We start from the raw sequence: 19,585 nt of genomic DNA on the forward strand, positions 1-19,585 counted from the left end.
ACAATACTTACTCACTACATTTCAAACATAAAAAATAAAAAATACTAAACATAATTAACATTTACAGACACACAAATCACAACATTCCTACTATGCCTACAAAAAATTATGCAAAAGGCCAACAAGATGAATCTTGGAGACTTCAGTATCAACTTCCAAAAACAAAACAAAAACATGGTCAAATTACAACAATTTATGGAAATACAAAACATGAAACAAATTATAACAACATCAACTAGAATATATGGGTCAAAAATTGATCATATTTGGACAAACAATTGCTTATTGGACACACCATGCTATAATTTACACAACATTTAACAATATTCATTAAAACATAAAACACACGATGAATAAAATTCAGCTTGTTGCGTACATTTAAGGGATGTGCGTACATACGTAAGCTATGGTGGAGCCAAGAGGCCGTTTTGGAAGGATCTAGAGGAGAAGGAAGGTGACATGGTTGCTTCACTTCCAAGGGAACTAACTTTGTCAAACCCCACCGACATACTCAATATATAAGCTCGCACCTCCTCTATTTTGCAATTCATCTCATTCTCGATCTCTCTCTCGAGACATACACACACACAAATCATTTCTTCTTGTATCCATGGACGGCACCGAGGCATTTCCCGACTTGGGTTCTCATTGCACTCACGATTCCTGTCATCAGCTCGATTTCCTGCCCTTCCACTGTGACTCTTGCAACCAGGTTGGAATTTCTCCCGTCCACCTTTTCCTTCCTTTTACACCTTTTGTAAATTACGCGATTGTTTGACGATTTGTGCGCTGCATCTGTTGTCGAGGGAATAAATCATCATCTCACGGAAATGGGTTTCCTTTTGGTTCTCAGGTGTTCTGCCTCGAGCACCGCTCTTACCGAGCCCATAATTGCCCCAAAGCAGACATGAAGGATACTACCGTGGTCCTTTGCCCGGTTTGCGCAATTGCTGTGAGAAAGGTCTATGGCGAGAATCCGGACATCACCATCGAAAAGCATATGCGGATAAACTGCGACCCCCGTAACTACGATCGCGTCATGAAGAAGCCCAAGTGCCCCGTAAAGAGATGCCGTGACGTTCTAACTACCACAAACACTTACGTTTGTAAATCTTGCAAGGCAAAGGTTTGCTTGAAGCATCGCTTCCCGGCAGATCACGCCTGTGCGGAGACAAGGGCTACAGTAACCAATTTGACCCAAGATTTTATGAAAATTCTTGGAGGTAGAAACGGAACCGAATGTGGAGTCAGTAGCAGTAAAATGGGTTCCAAATTGGGGTCTGCGTCTTCTTCAAAAAGCATGAGTGCGTTTTAAGGGATACAATTCAAAGATGCTCCTAAGGAACTTAGCAGACAAGCCTCTTCAATTCAATAATCACTTGTTTCGTGTACAGTACTTCCAATTCAACACCATTATTTTTCTCTCGAGAGGGACTTGATTCCATTGAGAGCGATTTGATTCACTGCTCCACAACACACATTCATGTTTTTGTGCGATGTTTTCTCTTCAAATGGGGAGGAATTTCTTTAGATGAAATTTACATGAAGTAAAATTGTTATGTAGCCTCGTAAGGCCAAATAATTTTCTTGTACACAATCGAGATGTTTTTGTTATTGCAACTCAGTATGTAGCAGACCAGCCTCTTAAAGTTGCTTCCAATTCAACACCGTTATTTTTTCCTGGAGAGGGATTTGATTCACTCCACGACAACACAGATTCATGTTTTTGGTGCAATATTTTCTCTTCAAATGGGGAGGAATTTCTTATGGTTGGAATGTAGATGAAGTAAAATTTTTATGTACTCTTAAAGTTGCTTCCAATTCCACACCATTCTTTTCTCTACCATTCTTTTCTCTGGAGAGGGATTTGATTCACTGCTCCATAACGCAGATTCATGTTTTGTGCAATATTATCTGTTGAAATGGAGAGGAATTGCTTTAGGTCGAAAGTACATGAAGTAAAATGTTGAGGTAGCCTCGTAAGGCGAAGTAATGTTCTTATATACACCTGGAGATGTTTTTTGGGATATTTTCAGCAACGATAGATGGTCTCCAAAGGAACTGTTTTTTTGTGATGCTGAACTTCGCAAAGGCATTTATAATTTCTTTTTAGACGAAGCTGAGAAGCGTTTCCAGCCCTTCTCGGGTGTCAAGATACCTCTCTGAGATAAAGCCACAAGGGCTTCGCGTGCTTCAACTTCAATCAGTGAAACGATTACTCGCTTCCCGTGTGTACATATCGCGTCAAAATACTCGTTAAAAACAAAAGGTCATGATACTGCTTGAGTCCTCAAACTTTAACCTCGAGATGTATTAATGCGATTCTTCATAAATGGAAAGGATGACTCTGAAACGAACCTGCACACAAGCATACCCTCAGAAAATGAGCCAATTCTCTGCCTGTTACTGTGTATCCACTGTGATTTCGAATTTGCACAGTAGACCAGGCCCTTTACCCGCCCTTTCAAAGGGCGGGTAAAGGGCGCCCAACGTTGGACGGTCGTTTGGACCAATAGAAAGCCACCATTTAAGGTTTGGGCGGGCACCTCTTTACACATACAGTGCCCAAGCTTAGACCTTTTAATTCGACGTGGAGACCATGTCATGCCTTGAGAAAGGCCTTCCTTGGGCAGCCAAGCCTGGTTGCCCACCGATGGGCAAGGCTGGATTCAGCCAATCGCCATCACAATTTGCGTCCCCCAGCTCCACACCCATCCGGGCCCTCATTTTTGCAAAAGGTATGTACTTGGACGGTGTGTAAAAGGCGTGCCCATCCGTGGGCACCCAATTTTCAATGATTTCACAATGGGCAGTCAGTGTGTAATGGGGGGTGGCCATTCCAACTCGCCCGTGAATGTTTTTGGGTGCCCACACTTCGAGCACCCTTTGGCGGTGTGTAAACAGCCTAAGGACAGGAAAGTTTATAAATGGCTTCTTTAGAGCTGTTTCTGTTGCAACGTATTTTGATTCAGTAGACAGCAGGGCGATGATGAAATGCTTCTTTGATTGCCATGATTTGACCCCTCCACACACACATCATGAATGCAAAACAAGTGGATTTCCTAGTATCAAGGATCTCCCCAATCTTTCAGAATACTTTAAGGACATGGTAGTGGGTGTCAATCAAGTCACTCACTAAGCCAATCCAAGAGACAAGAGGCCATCACGATTGGAACAAGGAAGAGGGAGAGGCTTGTTAGAATGTTGTTAAGTCGAGCAACTAATGAATAATGTTAGTGTTAGTGGAAAACATGTTAGCATAGGAGATTGAATTAGAGATGCGAATCGTCACTAAGAAAGCATGGCTTGTGAGAACGAACCCAAAAGATCGGTTGTAACGCCCATAGCTGGAGCCTATTTCAATTCAACGTGATCACAACAATGAAAAGCAATATTTTTCCATCTCTCTTGATCATCTTGGATCTCAATCTTGTCTTTTGATCGTTCCTATTCTATATGGTTGTCTTAGTACATCTATATTTCAGACATGGTATCAGAGCATTGACTTAGATCCTGGACCTGACGATCGTTAGAAGATGAGGCAATGATCCAATTTGACAATGCAGGCAGATGATGATCGTGCGATGTTGATGTGGTGTTAGGAATGCTTTCACGATTTTTCCAACGTCAGAATTGTCGAAGACCATAATCAATTGAATGGCTTCCTCATCGAGTGCCTTGGAATCCCTGAAAGAATACCGAATTGTCGATCAATTTGATGGAACCAATTTCCACCTGTGGAAGCTACGCATCACTGTAATGCTCCAAGCAAAAAGGCTTATGGAAGACCGTGACGGGAGACAAATGAACTTGTTGTGTGGGAACGTCAGAATGCAAAGGCCAAGTAGGAGATCTTCTACCACTTGGCTAGCACGCAACTCCTACATGTCAGTGGTGCCAAATCGACTAAGGAAGCTTGGGACCTTCTTGAAACACTTTATCACACCAGGTCGTTGGCAAACAAGACTTACTTGAGACGCCAACTGCTTAATCTCAAAATGGACAAAGATGACTCAATTACTGCACACATATTGAAGTTCAAGACCTTTACAAAACAACTGGCATCAATTGGAACATCAATTGCTGAGGACGAGGAGTGCATAAATTCATTGCTTGAATCCTGTGACCATCTGAACATGTTGAGCACTGTTACAAAAGAGATGAAATTTAAAGAGCTTACAAGCATCATACTCCAAGAAGACATTCGGCAAAAGTAGAACAAAGCGAAAGACAAAGGCATTCAAATGGCATTATTTGCAAGAGGAAGACAATTCAAGAAGAAAGAAAGCACAAAGGCCACAAGTTCATGGAATGGAGCTTGTCAAGTTGACATGAGCAAGCGTGAGTGCTTTGACTATTGTGGGAAGCTAGGACATTTTGCCTGAGATTGCAGAAAGAAGACGGAGGACTTGAAGACTAGGAGGGCGGAAGCTAATGCAACAACAGTGGAAAAAGATCGAGCTTTGAAGTTCTTCTAAAGTTAGTTACAGAGCTGATTGAGAGATAGATTGTTAGATGGAGAGTTTGATAGCTGGATGGTGATGAATGCTCAACTTACGGGAGGGTGTTAGAATGTTGTTAAGTCGAGCAACTAATGAATAATGTTAGTGTTAGTGGAAAACATGTTAGACGTAGGAGATTGAATGGAAGATGCAAATCATCACTAAGAAAGCATGGCTTGTGAGAACGAACCCAAAAGATCAAGTTGTAATGCCCATAGCTGGAAGTTATGCCATCCTATGTGATCACATAATGAAAAGAAATGTTTTTCCATCCCTCTTTATCGGAGAGAGTATGTTAGAGCACCTACGTGAGATCCAAGACCTTAGGGAAAGACTTGACCTCCAAGACCTTACGGGAGTCCTATTTGAGCTTCCACAATTCTCTCACATTGTCTTTGAGAGGCAATTCTCAGCCTCTATAGAGGAGCTTGTGGGTTTCTTAATTGCAAGAGGAGAAGACAAGGAAGAATAAGTTTTTCTCATCTCATAGCAGTAATGAAGCGTTGCCATCCTAAAGGTGGTGCATAGGTTAAAGCTGCTTGTAAGTATCCATCTGATAAGCAGAAGGATGAAGCAAGAAGAGAAGAAAGCAAGATGCCATTACCGTAAGAAGGCCGGTCATTATATCCATGAATGCAGGAAAATATTTTGAAAATAGAAGAACAAGGAAGTTTGAATGTCAGTTCAATTTGTAACACTTCAATGTTGGACAACAACAATACCTATGTAGCTGAAGAGTGGTATATGGCTATTATCCCAATAAGGGGGACAATTCAATCAATGTGAGTGATACTACAAATGCAGTTTTGTATTTTGACAGTGGCCATCAAGGAACATTACTTCCAAGAAACACTTGTTTGCTGATTTCTAGTCTGCTCCTAGTGATAAAACTCTGTCGTGTGCAAACAATTCTTCTTATCTTTGAAAGGAGTTGGGAAGATTATTCTCTCATTAGTTATTGATTGTGTTTTTATGTTTCAGGCATAAAGAAGAATCTTCTTTGTTTTTCCTGTTTTGGAAGAAGAGAATATGTTATGATCTTGAGGATGATTTGTGCATTGTCACATATAGAGAAAAGAACTATCAAATAGTCACTACAAGCACTCTTTGTCATGGTTTGTATCAGCTGGATACACATGAAAGAAACAAGCAAGACACTTGTCTATCAATAGTAACATTTATAATGAGAGATGCAAAATTATGGCATGACGAATTCGACCACATAAACTAATGGAGTTTGTAGCTTCTATAAAGACACAATATGGTTTTGAATATGCCTACATTGGAGACCCCTCCAAATGTTTGTGAAGGATGAATTTTGGGAAAGAATGCATGGATCTATTTGGGCTAGTGGAGACTTAAGTTGAGGACACCACATATGGAGAATATAGATGACTATCCTAGATACACTTGGTCTATCTTTTGAGGGAGAAGGTATTTTTTAGTTTTCAATAGTTTTTTGCCATGGTTGGAAGCCAAATAGGTTGCAAGGTGCAGACACTCAGAATAGGCCGATGTGGGGAATGGGTCAAGCCAACATTTTAGACAATGGGCTAGTGGGGATCTTGCAAAATGAGGTACGACAATATGGATACCTCCTAGCAATAGGTAGAAAAGAGGAATACAATGAGGGATATGACCTATGGCTATATCTGATGATCCCACCGATTATGTTTGTTTTCCCCAGGCATCAAAAGATGTTGGACCTATCTCAATGCTTTAATTGTTATGTGCTAGCACTAATGATTGGGAATGTAGAGTTCAGGAGACACTAGACATTTCTCAAAAGATTCATGTTCAGGAGAGGCTAGACATGGAAGCATGCTAAGGAAATGTGCCAAAATGTAGGGTTCCCAAAGATTCAATCAATTTTAACATTTGCTTAGACATGGGAATGCACGAGAGTTGTAGAGTTTCCAAAGGATAGGCATCATTGTTGACACCTAAGCAATTGATTGATACAACAAAAAAATATAACATTTGATGAGTGCCTAAAGGCTATTTAGCCTTGACCATGATCTCCAAGATTGACCAAACGATCAAAAAGAGGACAATTTTTGCCAACCTGTTAGAGGTTATGCCATGGTTAAACTAAGCATCCGAGTGATTATTTTCTAATCATTTTCCATAACTAATAGGGGTATATGATTGAGAGATGTTGATCGATCCCCTAAGCTATTGGGACACGTCTAGCTAAAGAATGCTAGAAAAGAACAAATGTTCAAGAGATAATGAGCATTGCTAAAGAGAATTCGTGTTTAAGAGCACTGGTAATTCTCAAGAATTTAATCGAGTGCTAGATAGCATGAGCATTGAAGTCATAAATGACCATTGGTGAATCAACCATCTAGTTGATGCTGAACTTGCCTATAGATGCAAGTTGATGACTAGTAAAATTCTTTGAAGGGGATGACCACTAATTGATCCCGAAGTAGCCATAGATCACCTCTAGAGCTAGATAAAGGCAACCCAATATCGTTGACAAATGCCTAGCAAGGGGATGAACTATATGGATCCCCAAAATGGCTATTCATACTAGATAATGCTAAGAAAAGAAAATGACTTGTATGGACGTTGTATGAAGTCCTTAAAGATTAAAAACATCGAAGAATGATGTTGCACTCATATTAGTGAATTGGCCTATATGATGTACATAACCTAAAGTGCAAAAACAAACTTGAAACTCTCATTGAAAAAACTAGACAAAATGTTCTTAATGGTTTTTCCAAAAAGCTTGTGCATCTGAAAGACGTTGCACTTGATTGGTGCTCAAATTCAAAAGAGAGACCTAGCATAACTATGAGTGCCTCAACATTTAATTGTAGAAAAATCAATTTTGTGCAATGGGTGATATGATAGGTATGTTGATGTTTGATCCTACCAATCATTTCAATTATAGCTAAAAGTCAGTTGTAGCTTGAGTACTTGCACTTAAAGGAAATGAGATTTCTTAAAATCATTAGGCATGTCTTTCTACATAATAATATTTTTCGTTGTTAGAAACAATCTAACAACATGCCAATGGTTGGCATTGCAAGAATTTGATTTCAATTGAAACCTCATACTCATCCTTCATAAAAAGCCTAGCTACAACTAGAAGGAAAACACGATAATGCCTAGAAAAGTGTGCTAGCATGAGGCTTCCGTGATGATGACTTAGCTTGTCATATTAGACGGAATGATATATGATGTGGTACCTAGCTATTGAGAAGCACAAGTGACCCGCTATAAAAATAGTGAAGGGAACTAGAGAGAACCACTTATGGTAATGTAAGCATGGGTCTTATTGTTTTGATCCCACAGGACTTGATGGAAAGAAACTCTTTTCATTTGATGGAACAAAACTTCAAGTGCATGATATGAATGCTTGTCATTATTTATCAAACTTTCTATCTATAAGTTTTCAAAGTCTGACCAGTGGACACAATAATCATTGCCAAATCATTTGAATGATGTTGAAAAATTGTAGCACCTAATGATTCCAAATGATTTTTTAACACTCTTGGGGTGGCTAAAGATGATGTCCTTCCCCATGATGAAATGGCTATTGGGCTTTATTCAAATGTATGCATACTCTAGGGTTGCTGAATTTTGATCAAGCGTTATGCTCGCATAAGAACCATAAAGCCTAGGATGGCTATTAAGCCAAGATTTAGCCAAACATTAAGGGATATTTGTATAAGTTTCCTAAAGAACTAGAAGAACAAATGGCCAAATTCTAGCTAGAGAACTTACGCATCAAGATGAGTTAGCTAATTGTTCCAATATAAATCACATAGACATGTGAGAGGGTCAATAGAATAAGATGATATGAGATAATTCAAGCTAGATTAGGGATATTAAGCCTAAAATCTAACAATGCTAGATAGGAAAACCCAAGAATGGTGATGACCAAAAGGTGGTGAGAACCATTGATTAGCACAATGGTGCTAATATGAGGATGTCCACAATGACCTATCGAACTATTGAGGATGATGACCACATATTGCTATTAAAGTTGAAATGATAATACTTGGTAGTTGGGAAGACTGTGCTTTTGATTATAAACCTTTCATGAAACCAAAGATTCGCCTCCTATTATGTTTACCTAGCTAGCCCTCTTACTAAGCTACTTCACAAAGGGTTTCCTATGTTTGGGTGGCAAAAAGCCAAGCCACTTTTGACTCTTTTAATAATCTTTGACACCAATTCCCATTCTTAGATACTATGCTTGGTAGTAAATTCTTTGTCTCAATGTTGGAGCGGAATTTTTTATCTCCATGTTGGGAGTTCAAACTACACATTGGCTGGCATTTTGTTCTAGAAGTGAGAAGGAAAGAGAATGTTGCTAGTAGTACGAAAGGGGTTTGCATTGGCCTTAAACAATACAATCATTATATTTTGGGCTATTCTTTTGTGATCCTCATTGAGGATTGTTCCATCAAGTGCAAAGTGGTAGGTGCTCAATTGATCAATCAATTATCAAATGGAACCCATTGTTTCAATAATATGATTTCACATTCAAGCTGGTAAAGGGGGGAAGGAGGTAGCAACATTGAAGAATTGTCTCCTCTAGAATGAAGAGTTGAGCGAGGTTCTACCTCTTTTCACTCTTGATCTGGTGGACTTATGTATGAACAAGTAATGGCCTGGTTGACCACTTGCCTTACCCTCTAATTACTATCTTAGTAGAAGAAAGAAATTCTTTAATGGAAGAAAGAAGTTCTACCAAGAGAGTAAAAACTTCTTGCTAGGAGGAGTTTGTACTACAAAGGATGAGAAAGTTGGTTCTTCAAAGGAAGGTGAACATGTGAAGCATAGTGAAACATAGTCATGATGGTATTTTTAAAGGACGTTCTACTATAGATTACAATGTCAAAAAGATTCTCATCTGTGGTCATTGCTAGCCCACTTTGATTTGAGATGTGTCGAACTTTTGTAAAACATCTAAAGTTTGCATGTTCTTTGGAAGGAAGGAGTTGCACCCCAATCTTCTTCCCTCTTTCTGCCTTTCATAAGTGGCTGATATGATTTTATTGGTCCCTTTCCCAACACAAAAACAAAGAAGTTTTACTTATTATTACCACAAATTATCTCGCGAATTGGGTTGCAAGATCAACGACAACTAGATATAATGTTGCAACAATAGTTAGCTTTGTTTCTGGCACCTCTATGCTCAATTCAGATATCCTTTGAAGCTTATGTCTAATCAAGGCACCCATTGCATCAATGATGTTGTGAATGATTTGTTGAGAAGTTGTAAATTTATCATAGGCCAAGAAGTGCTTACTACCTTAGTCTAATAGCCAAAATGGAGAGGACTATTGGTATCTTGTATGGCATTCTTAGAAAACTGGATGTTGTCGTAATAACAGGGATTGGGATAAACTTATGGTACATTGTTTGTGGGATTACAACACCATGCACAATGTCACCACCAAATATTCACTGTTCTAGTTAGTGTATGGTACAAAAGCTATTATGCCCTTAGAATATGAGATCCCTAGCCTAAATATTTTGCTACAATTATAAATCCTTGATGCTGAAAAGGCAAACTTTCATATGCTACAACGACAAAAATTGGTTAAAGGCTAGTGCATGGCTACATTGAGGCTCAATAAATGAAAAGGAAAGTAGGCCATGATAAGGCCTTATGGAAAACTCAAAATTGTCCGTAATCTTTTAAGAAAGGTTAATTGATTTTGCTTTTGATCCTTGCCTTAATAAGGCTTTTGTTACAAAGCTCCTATCCTTGGAAATGATAATATGTGCTAACCATGATCACTATGAAAGTAATGCCAAAATTCTACAATGGGATGTACCTTGATGTACCTAAAGAATTTCCATGCTCAGCATGTTTCACTATAGGCAGCAGACTCCATTGGATCAACGTCAAATTGAATTAGATTCACCTGATGCTGGTGAATTACATTCACATGAACCTGAGGGGAGAAGTCTCATAAGAAGTAAAATTACTTATGCTCTAGTGTGTTGTCATATTTTATAGGGGTATATCCTAAGGTAGGAGGAAGTAACGTATTTATGGGATATTTCTTATTGCAAGAGTCTTACAATATGCAGGACCCATAGGATCAGTTAACTTGAGGTTGAATTTCATTCACTGAAAGGAGAGCTGTGAAATATAATAAGAACAAAAGTTCCTTATGCTTTGGTATGTGTTATGATGTTTTATGTGTCAAGTATATGGATATATCCTAAGGTAGGAGGAAGTAATATATTTATTAGATATTTCTTATTTCAAGAGTGCTCCATGTAATGGACTCTTTAATCGGTTCAGCCATAGGTGTACTCAAGAATGTATTGATGACTCATGCCAAGGGTGTGCCAAGCTTGTCTTGGGCACATGGAAGTGGACCCAATGTTGGCATATGCTTGGTGATTGGATTCAAGAAATGGAATTACATGGTGATATTTTATGATGTGCCATCCTCCACATGTCAAAGTGCTTACAAGCCATGTCAAGACCTTATATGCCCAATAGGAGCTATAGTCACTTGATGAGTTGCCATAAGCTTATTTGGTAAAGATAAAGGGGAGAGGTTGATTCAACTATGTAAGACTCCTTCCCCTCCTCATTTGATACCCCTTTCCCTCCTCATTCATGAAGTGAGTCCCTACTATGCCTCTATCTCTTGCCATTCTACCACGTCTCCTCACCTCTTCTTAGTTTCCTACTACAGATTGTTGTATAATGACTCCTCTTTTAATGAGGATGGTGACAAAAAAAAATTTGAAGTGGTGGTGAGTGATGCTTTATATATATATAATTGCATTGTCTAATGACGAAATTTTTTTCCTCGAGGTATATATATGCCTGGCTAGGCATTCTTTCCTCCCAACCTAAATTGCAAAAAATCTCTAATATCTTCTCTTAGCCAACTAATCCCCATGTCCAACCTCATTCACATCTCCATTTGCTATTAAAGTGCATCTTCAATAGCTTTGTAAGTAATTTTGATCATATATTACTTCACATGTGCTATTTATCATACATGCTTTAGCTCTACTCTTTGATATATAAATGCTTCACACACCAGAGATGGTTCAAGGCATCCTGGGTGAAGGATATGAGAATCTAGTTTAGAGTATTGCCATTCAAAGGACTTGAAGAGATACAATCAGTTTGAAACACGTGCACCTTAACCATGGGTTTTTAGACCAAAAGCCCACCCTGATGGGTATAGCTGACCCAACAAGTGCCCATTGTTGGGGCATTGTTGGGGCATTGGGATGGACAGGTTGTCATGGACAAATCATTTACACACACACACACACACGAACCTACATAATTAATTTGAAGTGTTGATGGGTGTTCGGTGTGTAATGGGTTGGTTGCCCACCGAGAAGCGTGGTGTTGCTGGAGGGACCATGGGACAACCTGTGATTGGCTGATTTACCTTCTCTCCCTTACGCGTTCGGTGTACAATGGGTTGGCGGATCGCTGAGGAAACACCGCTCTCCCATTGTACAGAATGGCTGCCCAATGGACGATGGGGAAACACGGCTCTCCCATTGGTTAGCCGGGGCACCGAAAAAGCTCGCTACCTTGACACAAGTTAAAAGTTCAAACCGGCCCTTGTGTTTTTTTGGGCTTAAAACCCTTTACAAAGCATAACCTTATAAAAGCACAACCTATAAAAGGCATAATCCCAAACCGTCTAGGGTTATCTGGATTTTGCAAGCTCTCACTCCTCGAAGCGCTCAAGTTGATTCTTACAGGCAATCCCTCCACTGCTTTTGCTATAATTATGATTTGCAGCCTATAAATTAGTAATTTAGCATCCTTTTAATGCTTGGAATCGGCAATTGCAGATCACATCTTTAGCTCATAGGCTCTTTTCTGCGTCTGTTTTCTCTCAAACAGGAACAGGCGAGGAGGTCTTTCTTGCTGCTCCCTGATACCGGCATCATGGTCTTTTTACTCTATGGTTTTTGAGTTCTTGCTATTTCCTTAATCTTCCTATATACCCGGGCTCTATATTGTCTTTCTTTGATACATGCAGGCTACTCTAGCGGATTCCTTTCTTGCCGATCTAGAGGATTTGTCCGATAATGAAGTATCTCTTATTGTAAGTTTTGGTTTGGTCGCTTTTGCATACGTTGCTCAGTTCTCAAACTGCTTCTGTTTTTAGATCGAAAGCTTCAGCATATAACAGTTCCTAATAAGCACATTCGTGGCATCAGGAAGAAGAGGCAGGGGATGAGGCAGAAGATATTGATGATGAGATGGCTGACGTGGAAGCCCTTAACTATGATGATCTAGATACAGTTGCAAAACTGCAGAATAGCCAGCGATACAATGACATCATGACGGTTTGTAATCTTTCGAACGAGGTCTTTTATTTGTGTTATTTAATTTGTGGTTGTCTTTTTGAAGTAGCTCTTAGAATGCCACTTCTTGCATGTAACATTTTTTCAATTTTATACGCACTTGCACATAAGATGCTTTTGACTTTAAACTGAAGGCGACATAAGGAGATGGAAAGGGTAGAAAGAGAAGAGAGACGACACCACATCTGACTACCTCCAGAAAATAATTGCGGTGGTGGAGTATTAAACTTTGAGGGGAAGTGAACTACGTAAAACTCTCGTCTCTCTCTGATGTTGCACATTTTCTTCTGCATCATTTGCACATCCCGTTTGAAATGTGTTGGGACGCTAGAGAGAGCCCATCACAGACATATTCCATAGACATCCCGTGCGAGAGAAGGCAGATTAGAAAAAGGAGTTGTGCAAGAAGGAAGATTTTAATTAGATTCACCTAAACTAGTAAAATGAGAATTATTCTTGGTGGGAGAATGATTAAAGGTTGACCTAACCATATGAAATTCACTCCCTTTCTCATCAGATTGTACAAGGGCAAAGCTTTATGGGCAAACAAATCTTTGGTAATAAGAATACATACCCTAAGAAAGATCTTGAGATTTGACCTCTTGGAGATTATCTTTACATTTTGTGAGTCTATCTTGGGTTTCATGATTGTCTAAACATAATAAATAATCGAGGAATGTGCCCATAAATTTTAGATAAATTTGAATATTCTACCCATTATACTATTGAAGCTAGTGCATTATTGAGCCCAAATGGTATGACCAGATACTCATATAATCCTTGAGGAGTACACAATGTGGTCTTACGGAACTCTGGAACATGTTCCAAAAGGAACAAGAGTTCTAAATGGCCTCAGGTCGTACTTATATTTTGTTGCATCTCTCCCAACACAAGAAGGCTCATTCACAAAGCGCACTGACTGTTGGTCACGTAGATGCCCATGGACACGTGTGTCCTAGATAGGTGAGCAATTGATCTAAGCATGAGCAAGTTTCCCTGATGCGTGAAAGGCTTCATGGTCTTTTAGCCTTATGAGTGACTACATGATAATAAATCATTTAGATACGGGTAACTACATGATGTGTTTACAATGTGAGGTTGGGCATGCTCCTGCATTCATCCAGATATAGTAGAGCTTGTGGGTTAGATAATCTGTATTCTGTCGAAAACTATCACATAAATTGAAATTTCAATTCACAAAAGAGACTAAATATTGTTTGAATCACTGACTTCGCGTACATTACATTGTGTTGCTTAAATTTACACTTTGTGGTGTTGCAGAAAGTGGAAGAAGCCCTTGGAAAGGGTACTGAGGTATCTCGGACAGGGCTAGTTACTGAGGATGACTCTGAGTACCAGCTGATTGTAGATTGCAACACTCTCTCTGCGGATATTGACAATGAAATAGTTATTATTCACAATTTTATTCGAGATAAGTACAGGCTTAAGTTTCCTGAGCTAGAGTCTCTTGTGCTTCATCCTATCGATTATTCCAGAGTGGTTAAAAAAATAGGGAATGAGATGGACCTCACACTTGTTGACCTAGAAGGGCTTCTTCCATCAGCCACCATCATGGTTGTTTCTGTCACAGCCTCTACAACCACTGGAAAGCCCCTTTCTGAGGAAAACTTGGAGAAAACTTTGGAGGCTTGTGACAGGGCCTTAGCACTTGATGAAGCCAAAAAGAAAGTCCTGGAGTTTGTGGAGAGCAGGATGGGTTACATTGCACCAAATTTGTCAGCCATTGTTGGAAGTGCTATTGCTGCAAAGCTGATGGGTATTGCTGGTGGTCTCTCTGCTTTATCTAGAATGCCAGCTTGTAATGTACAGATTTTGGGGGCAAGGAAGAAGACATTGGCTGGATTTTCGACTGCAACTGTTTCACCTCACACGGGTTTCGTCCTTCAAACAGAGGTTGTACAGAGCACCCCCCCAGCCCTCAGAACACGTGCATGTCGATTGGTAGCTGCAAAATCTACACTAGCTGCACGTGTCGATGCTACAAGGGGAGATCCTACAGGCAAAACTGGAAGAGATCTAAGGGAAGAGATACAAAAGAAAATTGAGAAGTGGCAGGAGCCTCCTCCTCCAAAGCAGCCAAAACCGCTTCCTGTGCCAGATTCTGACCCAAAGAAGAAGCGTGGTGGTCGCAGACTTAGGAAAATGAAAGAGAGGTATGCCCCCCAAACCAAACATCCCCCCCTCTCTCTCTCCCCGGTTTATTTTTTAGTAGTATCCATTGCCTTTCAAGTGGATGCAGCCTATGATAGAGGAAGCAATTCTAGCATGTGAATTTTTTCATAATTGTTTATTTGTGAGTAAACTAACGTATCACCCATTCATTTGCTGCATAGGTATGCATTGACAGACATGCGGAAATTAGCCAATCGGATGCGGTTCGGAGTTGCGGAGGAAAGCTCATTAGGTACTCATGTACATAGAATGCAATCCTTATACAAGCTGTTTTCTTATAACAGTGCTAATCAGGTGTTAAACTACTCCTGGACTTGCAGGGGATGGACTAGGTGAAGGCTATGGAATGCTTGGGCAGGCTGGAAGTGGGAAACTACGAGTCTCTATGGGACAAAGCAAGTTTGCCGCGAAAGCAGCCAAAAAGTAAGCCAATTGTTTCTGGTCTAGTGTATTTGTTTTAACAGACTATATAGTTCATCCATGCCATCTAATGATCTTGGGTAGAATAACTGCCCTTGGATAACCTTGAGAAATTGTGCATTCACAATTCCACTCTCTCAAGGTTGGTGATGCATGTGTTGGCTTCAGTTGTGACATGCTGGCCACTGCATTTTGTCAAGCTGAGTCCAAAGTAAGTGATTTTTCGCGATTTGCAGGTTTAAAGAGAAGCAGTATGGAAGCAGTGGTGCAACATCTGGGTTGACATCTAGCTTGGCATTCACACCTGTTCAGGTGAGGTGGCATAATTTTTCAGAATTGCTATTTGGGCTTAGGAATCCTGCATGGATTATTGACAACTTTAGTGGGGTTTCTGATTTGAAGTGAAGAAAGCTAGAGTTCAAGTTTCTGAGGAAAACACTGATTTTTAGAGTTGTTTTGGTTGGCAGTATCATTCCGCTCCTTGTTTTTAAATGTTTCACTAACGTAGTATATTGCCATAGGGAAGTAGAATGACTGTTCTTGTCGTATCAGAGCTGAGTCTAACACATGATGAATGCTGTTACCAGGGAATTGAGCTTACAAATCCTCAGGCTCATGCAGCGTTGTTGGGTAGTGGCACTCAGAGCACATATTTCTCAGAGACTGGGACATTCTCCAAGATTAAACGTACTTGAACATGGCAGGATGCATCATACCTGCTGCATGTCTGCGATGCTTTAGGCTTTCAAAATGATGAAGTTCAAGCTCCTCCAGTTCTTTAAACATTCATAGGCATCTATGTAAGTTAAAAAAACTTGATGGATAGGCAGATTGGAAGTGTTGGAAACGTGCTTTTTTATTTATCACAGATGGGATATAATGTCCTCCTTTTACAATAACATTTAGATAACATCTGTCTGCGCATTTACTCTCATACTTGTCAAAGGATCCTTGTAATGAACACTGGACTGTCATAGATATGATGACACTCTGCATCCACAGATTTGAAGTTTCTTATTATGAGGGCCAAATGGACTCCAGTTGAAGGAAAATGATTCTTTGTAGGACTGATAGTGGACATGCTTTGTATGTAGGATGGAAATCAGCATGTGCAAATATGTACAATCTTCTGCTACAGTATCCAGGAAGTGTAATGCATGCTGCTATATGGGCAAGCCAAGCAGTTGTATTGACCATAAGTTGATTGACACAGGTACACGGAAAGAAAGCAGAGTATTAATGACTGGATTTTCAGTGGATAATTTCACACATGAAGGTAGTTTTGCTGCAATGATATACTGTTGTTTCATTTATTCGCAGGCCTACTTACAGTGTACAAAAATGAAGCACTTTAAAAGGAGGATTATGAGGTACTCTTAAGCCTCTTTTGTGCAACTTCTGATACCGAGTAAATTGGTAGTCTGATTGCTAGTCTTTGTAAACTCCAAAAATGTTTGCTGAAGTTTCTCATTTCTTATGCAAAATTGTCTTGATATTGAAGTTGGTGAATAAAAGCAATCCATGTCTTGGAGTAGAATATACCATTCTGAGATTGAAAGAAGTACTAAGCAGTAACGTCACGTGTTTCATTTCTATTTATTTTCTAGAGTGTTTGTAATAGGCAAAGCGTTTGCCAAAACTGTTAGAAGCTGTCAGAATCCTCCCAGTGATAATAATATGTAATGGCTTTTACACTTAACTGTCTGGAATCAAGGTGATAGGTACTGTATTGGTGATTTTGTAGATGAAATGTGTGCCAGTGGGTTTTTGTTTTTCTCTATGCATCTTTTAATTCTCTTTTAGCAGACCAGATTGTTTACAACACGTTGTGTCCTCATGGAAAGGAAACTCTAGTTATTCCTCTTTGATAGACGCTTTCTAGGTTGGGTTATTTTACTCAACTAGGACGTCAGTTGACTCACACTTCAATAATTGATGGGCTCTCTGCACATGCAAGCCACAAATTATTGGTTAAGGGGCCTGTTCAGAACATGTTGGCGTTACACTGCAATGCTGTGTTGGTATGCAATACGTACCATGTGTGCTTCCCCACTGTTATGCTGATTACAAGAGGGCTTGACCAAATCGGTTTCTGATTCACACACCATGCAATGGTTGCTCATGATGTCCCTTCTGGAGTATCAGAACAGGAAAAATAAAGTCTGCATGTAGTAAGTTAAAACAGGGGAGAGCATCTATTGTAATTTGTATGTCAACAAAATAACTAGATGGATAAGATAGCTCTGCATCATCCCAACAGCCGTATTTTATTTGCAAAAAGAAGCTACCAGATTTGCGAAGAGTTTACTGGATTAAAGTGTCTTTTGGTGGCCAATGTGCAATTGTGTGCTTCTAGTGTTACAATGTGTAGACATAGGTTGTGAAGCATCATACAGATGTAGCATAGGGAGATCCGTGAAATCTAGCTATATAATTATAACATTTTGATGTTAATCAGACCTACTCTATGTGTAGTATAAACAAACACAAACTTGTTGGGTGAGATTCGGCATGCTCCCTCTTCTCGAGCTATAAGATCCGTTCTAGCTTTACAGCTTCTTGGTCTTAAGTTGTAGCCTGAAGTTTCAAGGTCAACTGTTTAAGAATGTACATATCAGAATATTGTGACAAGGTTGGAGAAGCTTTTGCTTGTAATATCTTGAGCCTGAAAGGTGGTATGATGAATATTAAAGGATGAGGAAATCCAAAATCCTCATGTTGATTGGTCAAGTAGACATCCTTTTTTATTACATAAAGAATGAACACAAGATAATAGTCTAAGAGTATTTTCGTTCTCTCTTTAGACTCCTTAATAGTTGTGTGAATGAAGCAAGAGCATATATTTTTTTAGTTGGTCAATTCTCATGTTTTTGTACAAATGGCTAATAATAGCTGAAAAGAAAGACTGATGATTTCATGAGAGCCCAAAATACCAAAGTTTGGTGTTGGATTGCTCGCTTCAAAGATATTTTTTGGTCAGTTGATTCTCATATGTTTGTACAAATGACTAATAATAGTTGAAAAGCTTAAAATCAGACTATTGGTTAATGAGAGTCCAAAAGTACCAAAGTTTGGTCTTGGACATAAGCCATCGCGTGCCAAATATGGTGCACTTCCAAAACCTTCAAGTATTAACCAATATTTCTAGGGCCCAATAACCAAAATTTGAAGATAGTTATTTGAGTAAGGTTGAAAATTTAAGAAACTACGGCCTTCAGTTTTTTATATGTTAGTTGATGTGTACCTCAAACATTTGTATGTCGCATCTTTAAAAAGGTTGGCTTTGCCATTGCTATTGAAAATTTAAGAGGCTCTGTCTATATGAATAAACATACATAATTATCACTCATATCTATTTGTTTAACAAGTTTGAGATGGCACATAGTAGCCATTATATTCAAGCATCTCTTGTCCATACTAGTGTCTCACTCGAACACACTACATTGGAAGATAAGTATCTCATCTTCTTGATGGTATCTCAAATGAGAAAGCCTTTGATGAACTTCTTAGCAATGTTATGTGTTACCATTGACAAATCCCCTTAGCTCCGGTCCTTTCAAGTTATCCCAACTCAGTGAGTCTTTAGCAATAAGCCATGCAGTAGAATTCACGCCATCTTGTTCACTTGCAACAACTTGAATTTCCAAACAATGCGTCACCTTTATTCATGTCTTTGTATTTACACCAACATTGTGAACGTAAGGCTAGTAGCTTCAATACACAATCGATAGTAAATGCTAATTTAATGAATTGTGTTTAATTGCCAATAACATAAATATTGCAACTTGAAGTAGAAGTTGAAAGTAAATGCAGTTTGAGTGTTCGTGGTTGTATGTTTACAATAATATTTGCCAATTCTAGGAATAGTAGATTATATGTTTGAGAATGAATGTTCAAAGAATTTTTCATAATAGTATGTTTTGCACTTTAAAAAAAAGCACAACAAAATGAGGTTTCTTCATGCTATATAAAGGCTTTCTCAATGCCAAGTTCTATTAAGTTTAAGTAGCAACTTCAACTTTGGAAGCCCAAAATTAGTACGCACTCAATACTATAAAAAAAACCTAATCTTTTTCTTTGGCTCATAGCTAACAAATAGATTTTGACAATACACCAAGAAAGGCACTCCACCCACTTGA

General features: G+C 39.2%; 2 protein-coding genes across 6 annotated transcripts; both read left to right on the plus strand.

The window, feature by feature from the left end:
• The first annotated feature begins 563 nt into the window (after nt 1-563).
• Nucleotides 564-1,674, plus strand: LOC147894303 (zinc finger AN1 and C2H2 domain-containing stress-associated protein 11-like). Its single transcript, XM_087385175.1, has 2 exons — nt 564-712; nt 854-1,674. The coding sequence occupies exons 1-2, from the start codon at nt 611-613 to the stop codon at nt 1,313-1,315; spliced, it is 564 nt and encodes a 187-aa protein (XP_087241301.1). The 5' UTR covers nt 564-610; the 3' UTR covers nt 1,316-1,674.
• Nucleotides 1,675-12,133: 10,459 nt separating this feature from the next.
• Nucleotides 12,134-17,723, plus strand: EMB1220 (pre-mRNA processing ribonucleoprotein binding region-containing protein). 5 transcript variants are annotated; one of them, XM_087384856.1, is made up of 10 exons: nt 12,134-12,221; nt 12,367-12,414; nt 12,506-12,571; nt 12,687-12,815; nt 14,115-15,007; nt 15,188-15,258; nt 15,347-15,449; nt 15,683-15,758; nt 16,034-16,246; nt 16,541-17,721. In XM_087384856.1, exons 2-9 carry the CDS (start codon nt 12,412-12,414, stop codon nt 16,139-16,141), a joined length of 1,449 nt encoding a protein of 482 aa, XP_087240982.1. In that variant the 5' UTR covers nt 12,134-12,221; nt 12,367-12,411; the 3' UTR covers nt 16,142-16,246; nt 16,541-17,721. The 5 variants fall into 5 exon arrangements, with proteins under 5 accessions (XP_087240982.1, XP_087240980.1, XP_087240981.1 ...); XM_087384854.1 differs by lacking the exons at nt 12,134-12,221; nt 12,367-12,414 and having other exon boundaries at nt 12,500-12,571; nt 16,541-16,659; nt 16,767-17,721; XM_087384855.1 differs by lacking the exons at nt 12,134-12,221; nt 12,367-12,414 and having other exon boundaries at nt 12,500-12,571; nt 16,553-17,722.
• Nucleotides 17,724-19,585: the final 1,862 nt, after the last annotated feature.

Source organism: Dipteris shenzhenensis, chromosome 14 (assembly GCF_047967505.1).
Source record: "Dipteris shenzhenensis isolate YYH24624 ecotype China chromosome 14, Dip_SZ_1.0, whole genome shotgun sequence".
Classification (NCBI taxonomy): Eukaryota; Viridiplantae; Streptophyta; class Polypodiopsida; order Gleicheniales; family Dipteridaceae; genus Dipteris; species Dipteris shenzhenensis.

What these genes read in the sequence shown, in the direction of transcription:
- LOC147894303 (XM_087385175.1), top strand. Translation starts at nt 611, where the DNA reads ATGGACGGCACCGAGGCATTTCCCGACTTGGGTTCTCATTGCACTCAC. An exon ending in ACTGTGACTCTTGCAACCAG is followed by an intron (nt 713 to 853) that starts GTTGGAATTTCT and finishes TTTGGTTCTCAG; the next exon opens with GTGTTCTGCCTCGAGCACCG.
- EMB1220 (XM_087384853.1), top strand. Translation starts at nt 12,500, where the DNA reads ATGCAGGCTACTCTAGCGGATTCCTTTCTTGCCGATCTAGAGGATTTG. An exon ending in GATACAATGACATCATGACG is followed by an intron (nt 12,816 to 14,114) that starts GTTTGTAATCTT and finishes GTGGTGTTGCAG; the next exon opens with AAAGTGGAAGAAGCCCTTGG. An exon ending in CTTAGGAAAATGAAAGAGAG is followed by an intron (nt 15,008 to 15,187) that starts GTATGCCCCCCA and finishes TTTGCTGCATAG; the next exon opens with GTATGCATTGACAGACATGC.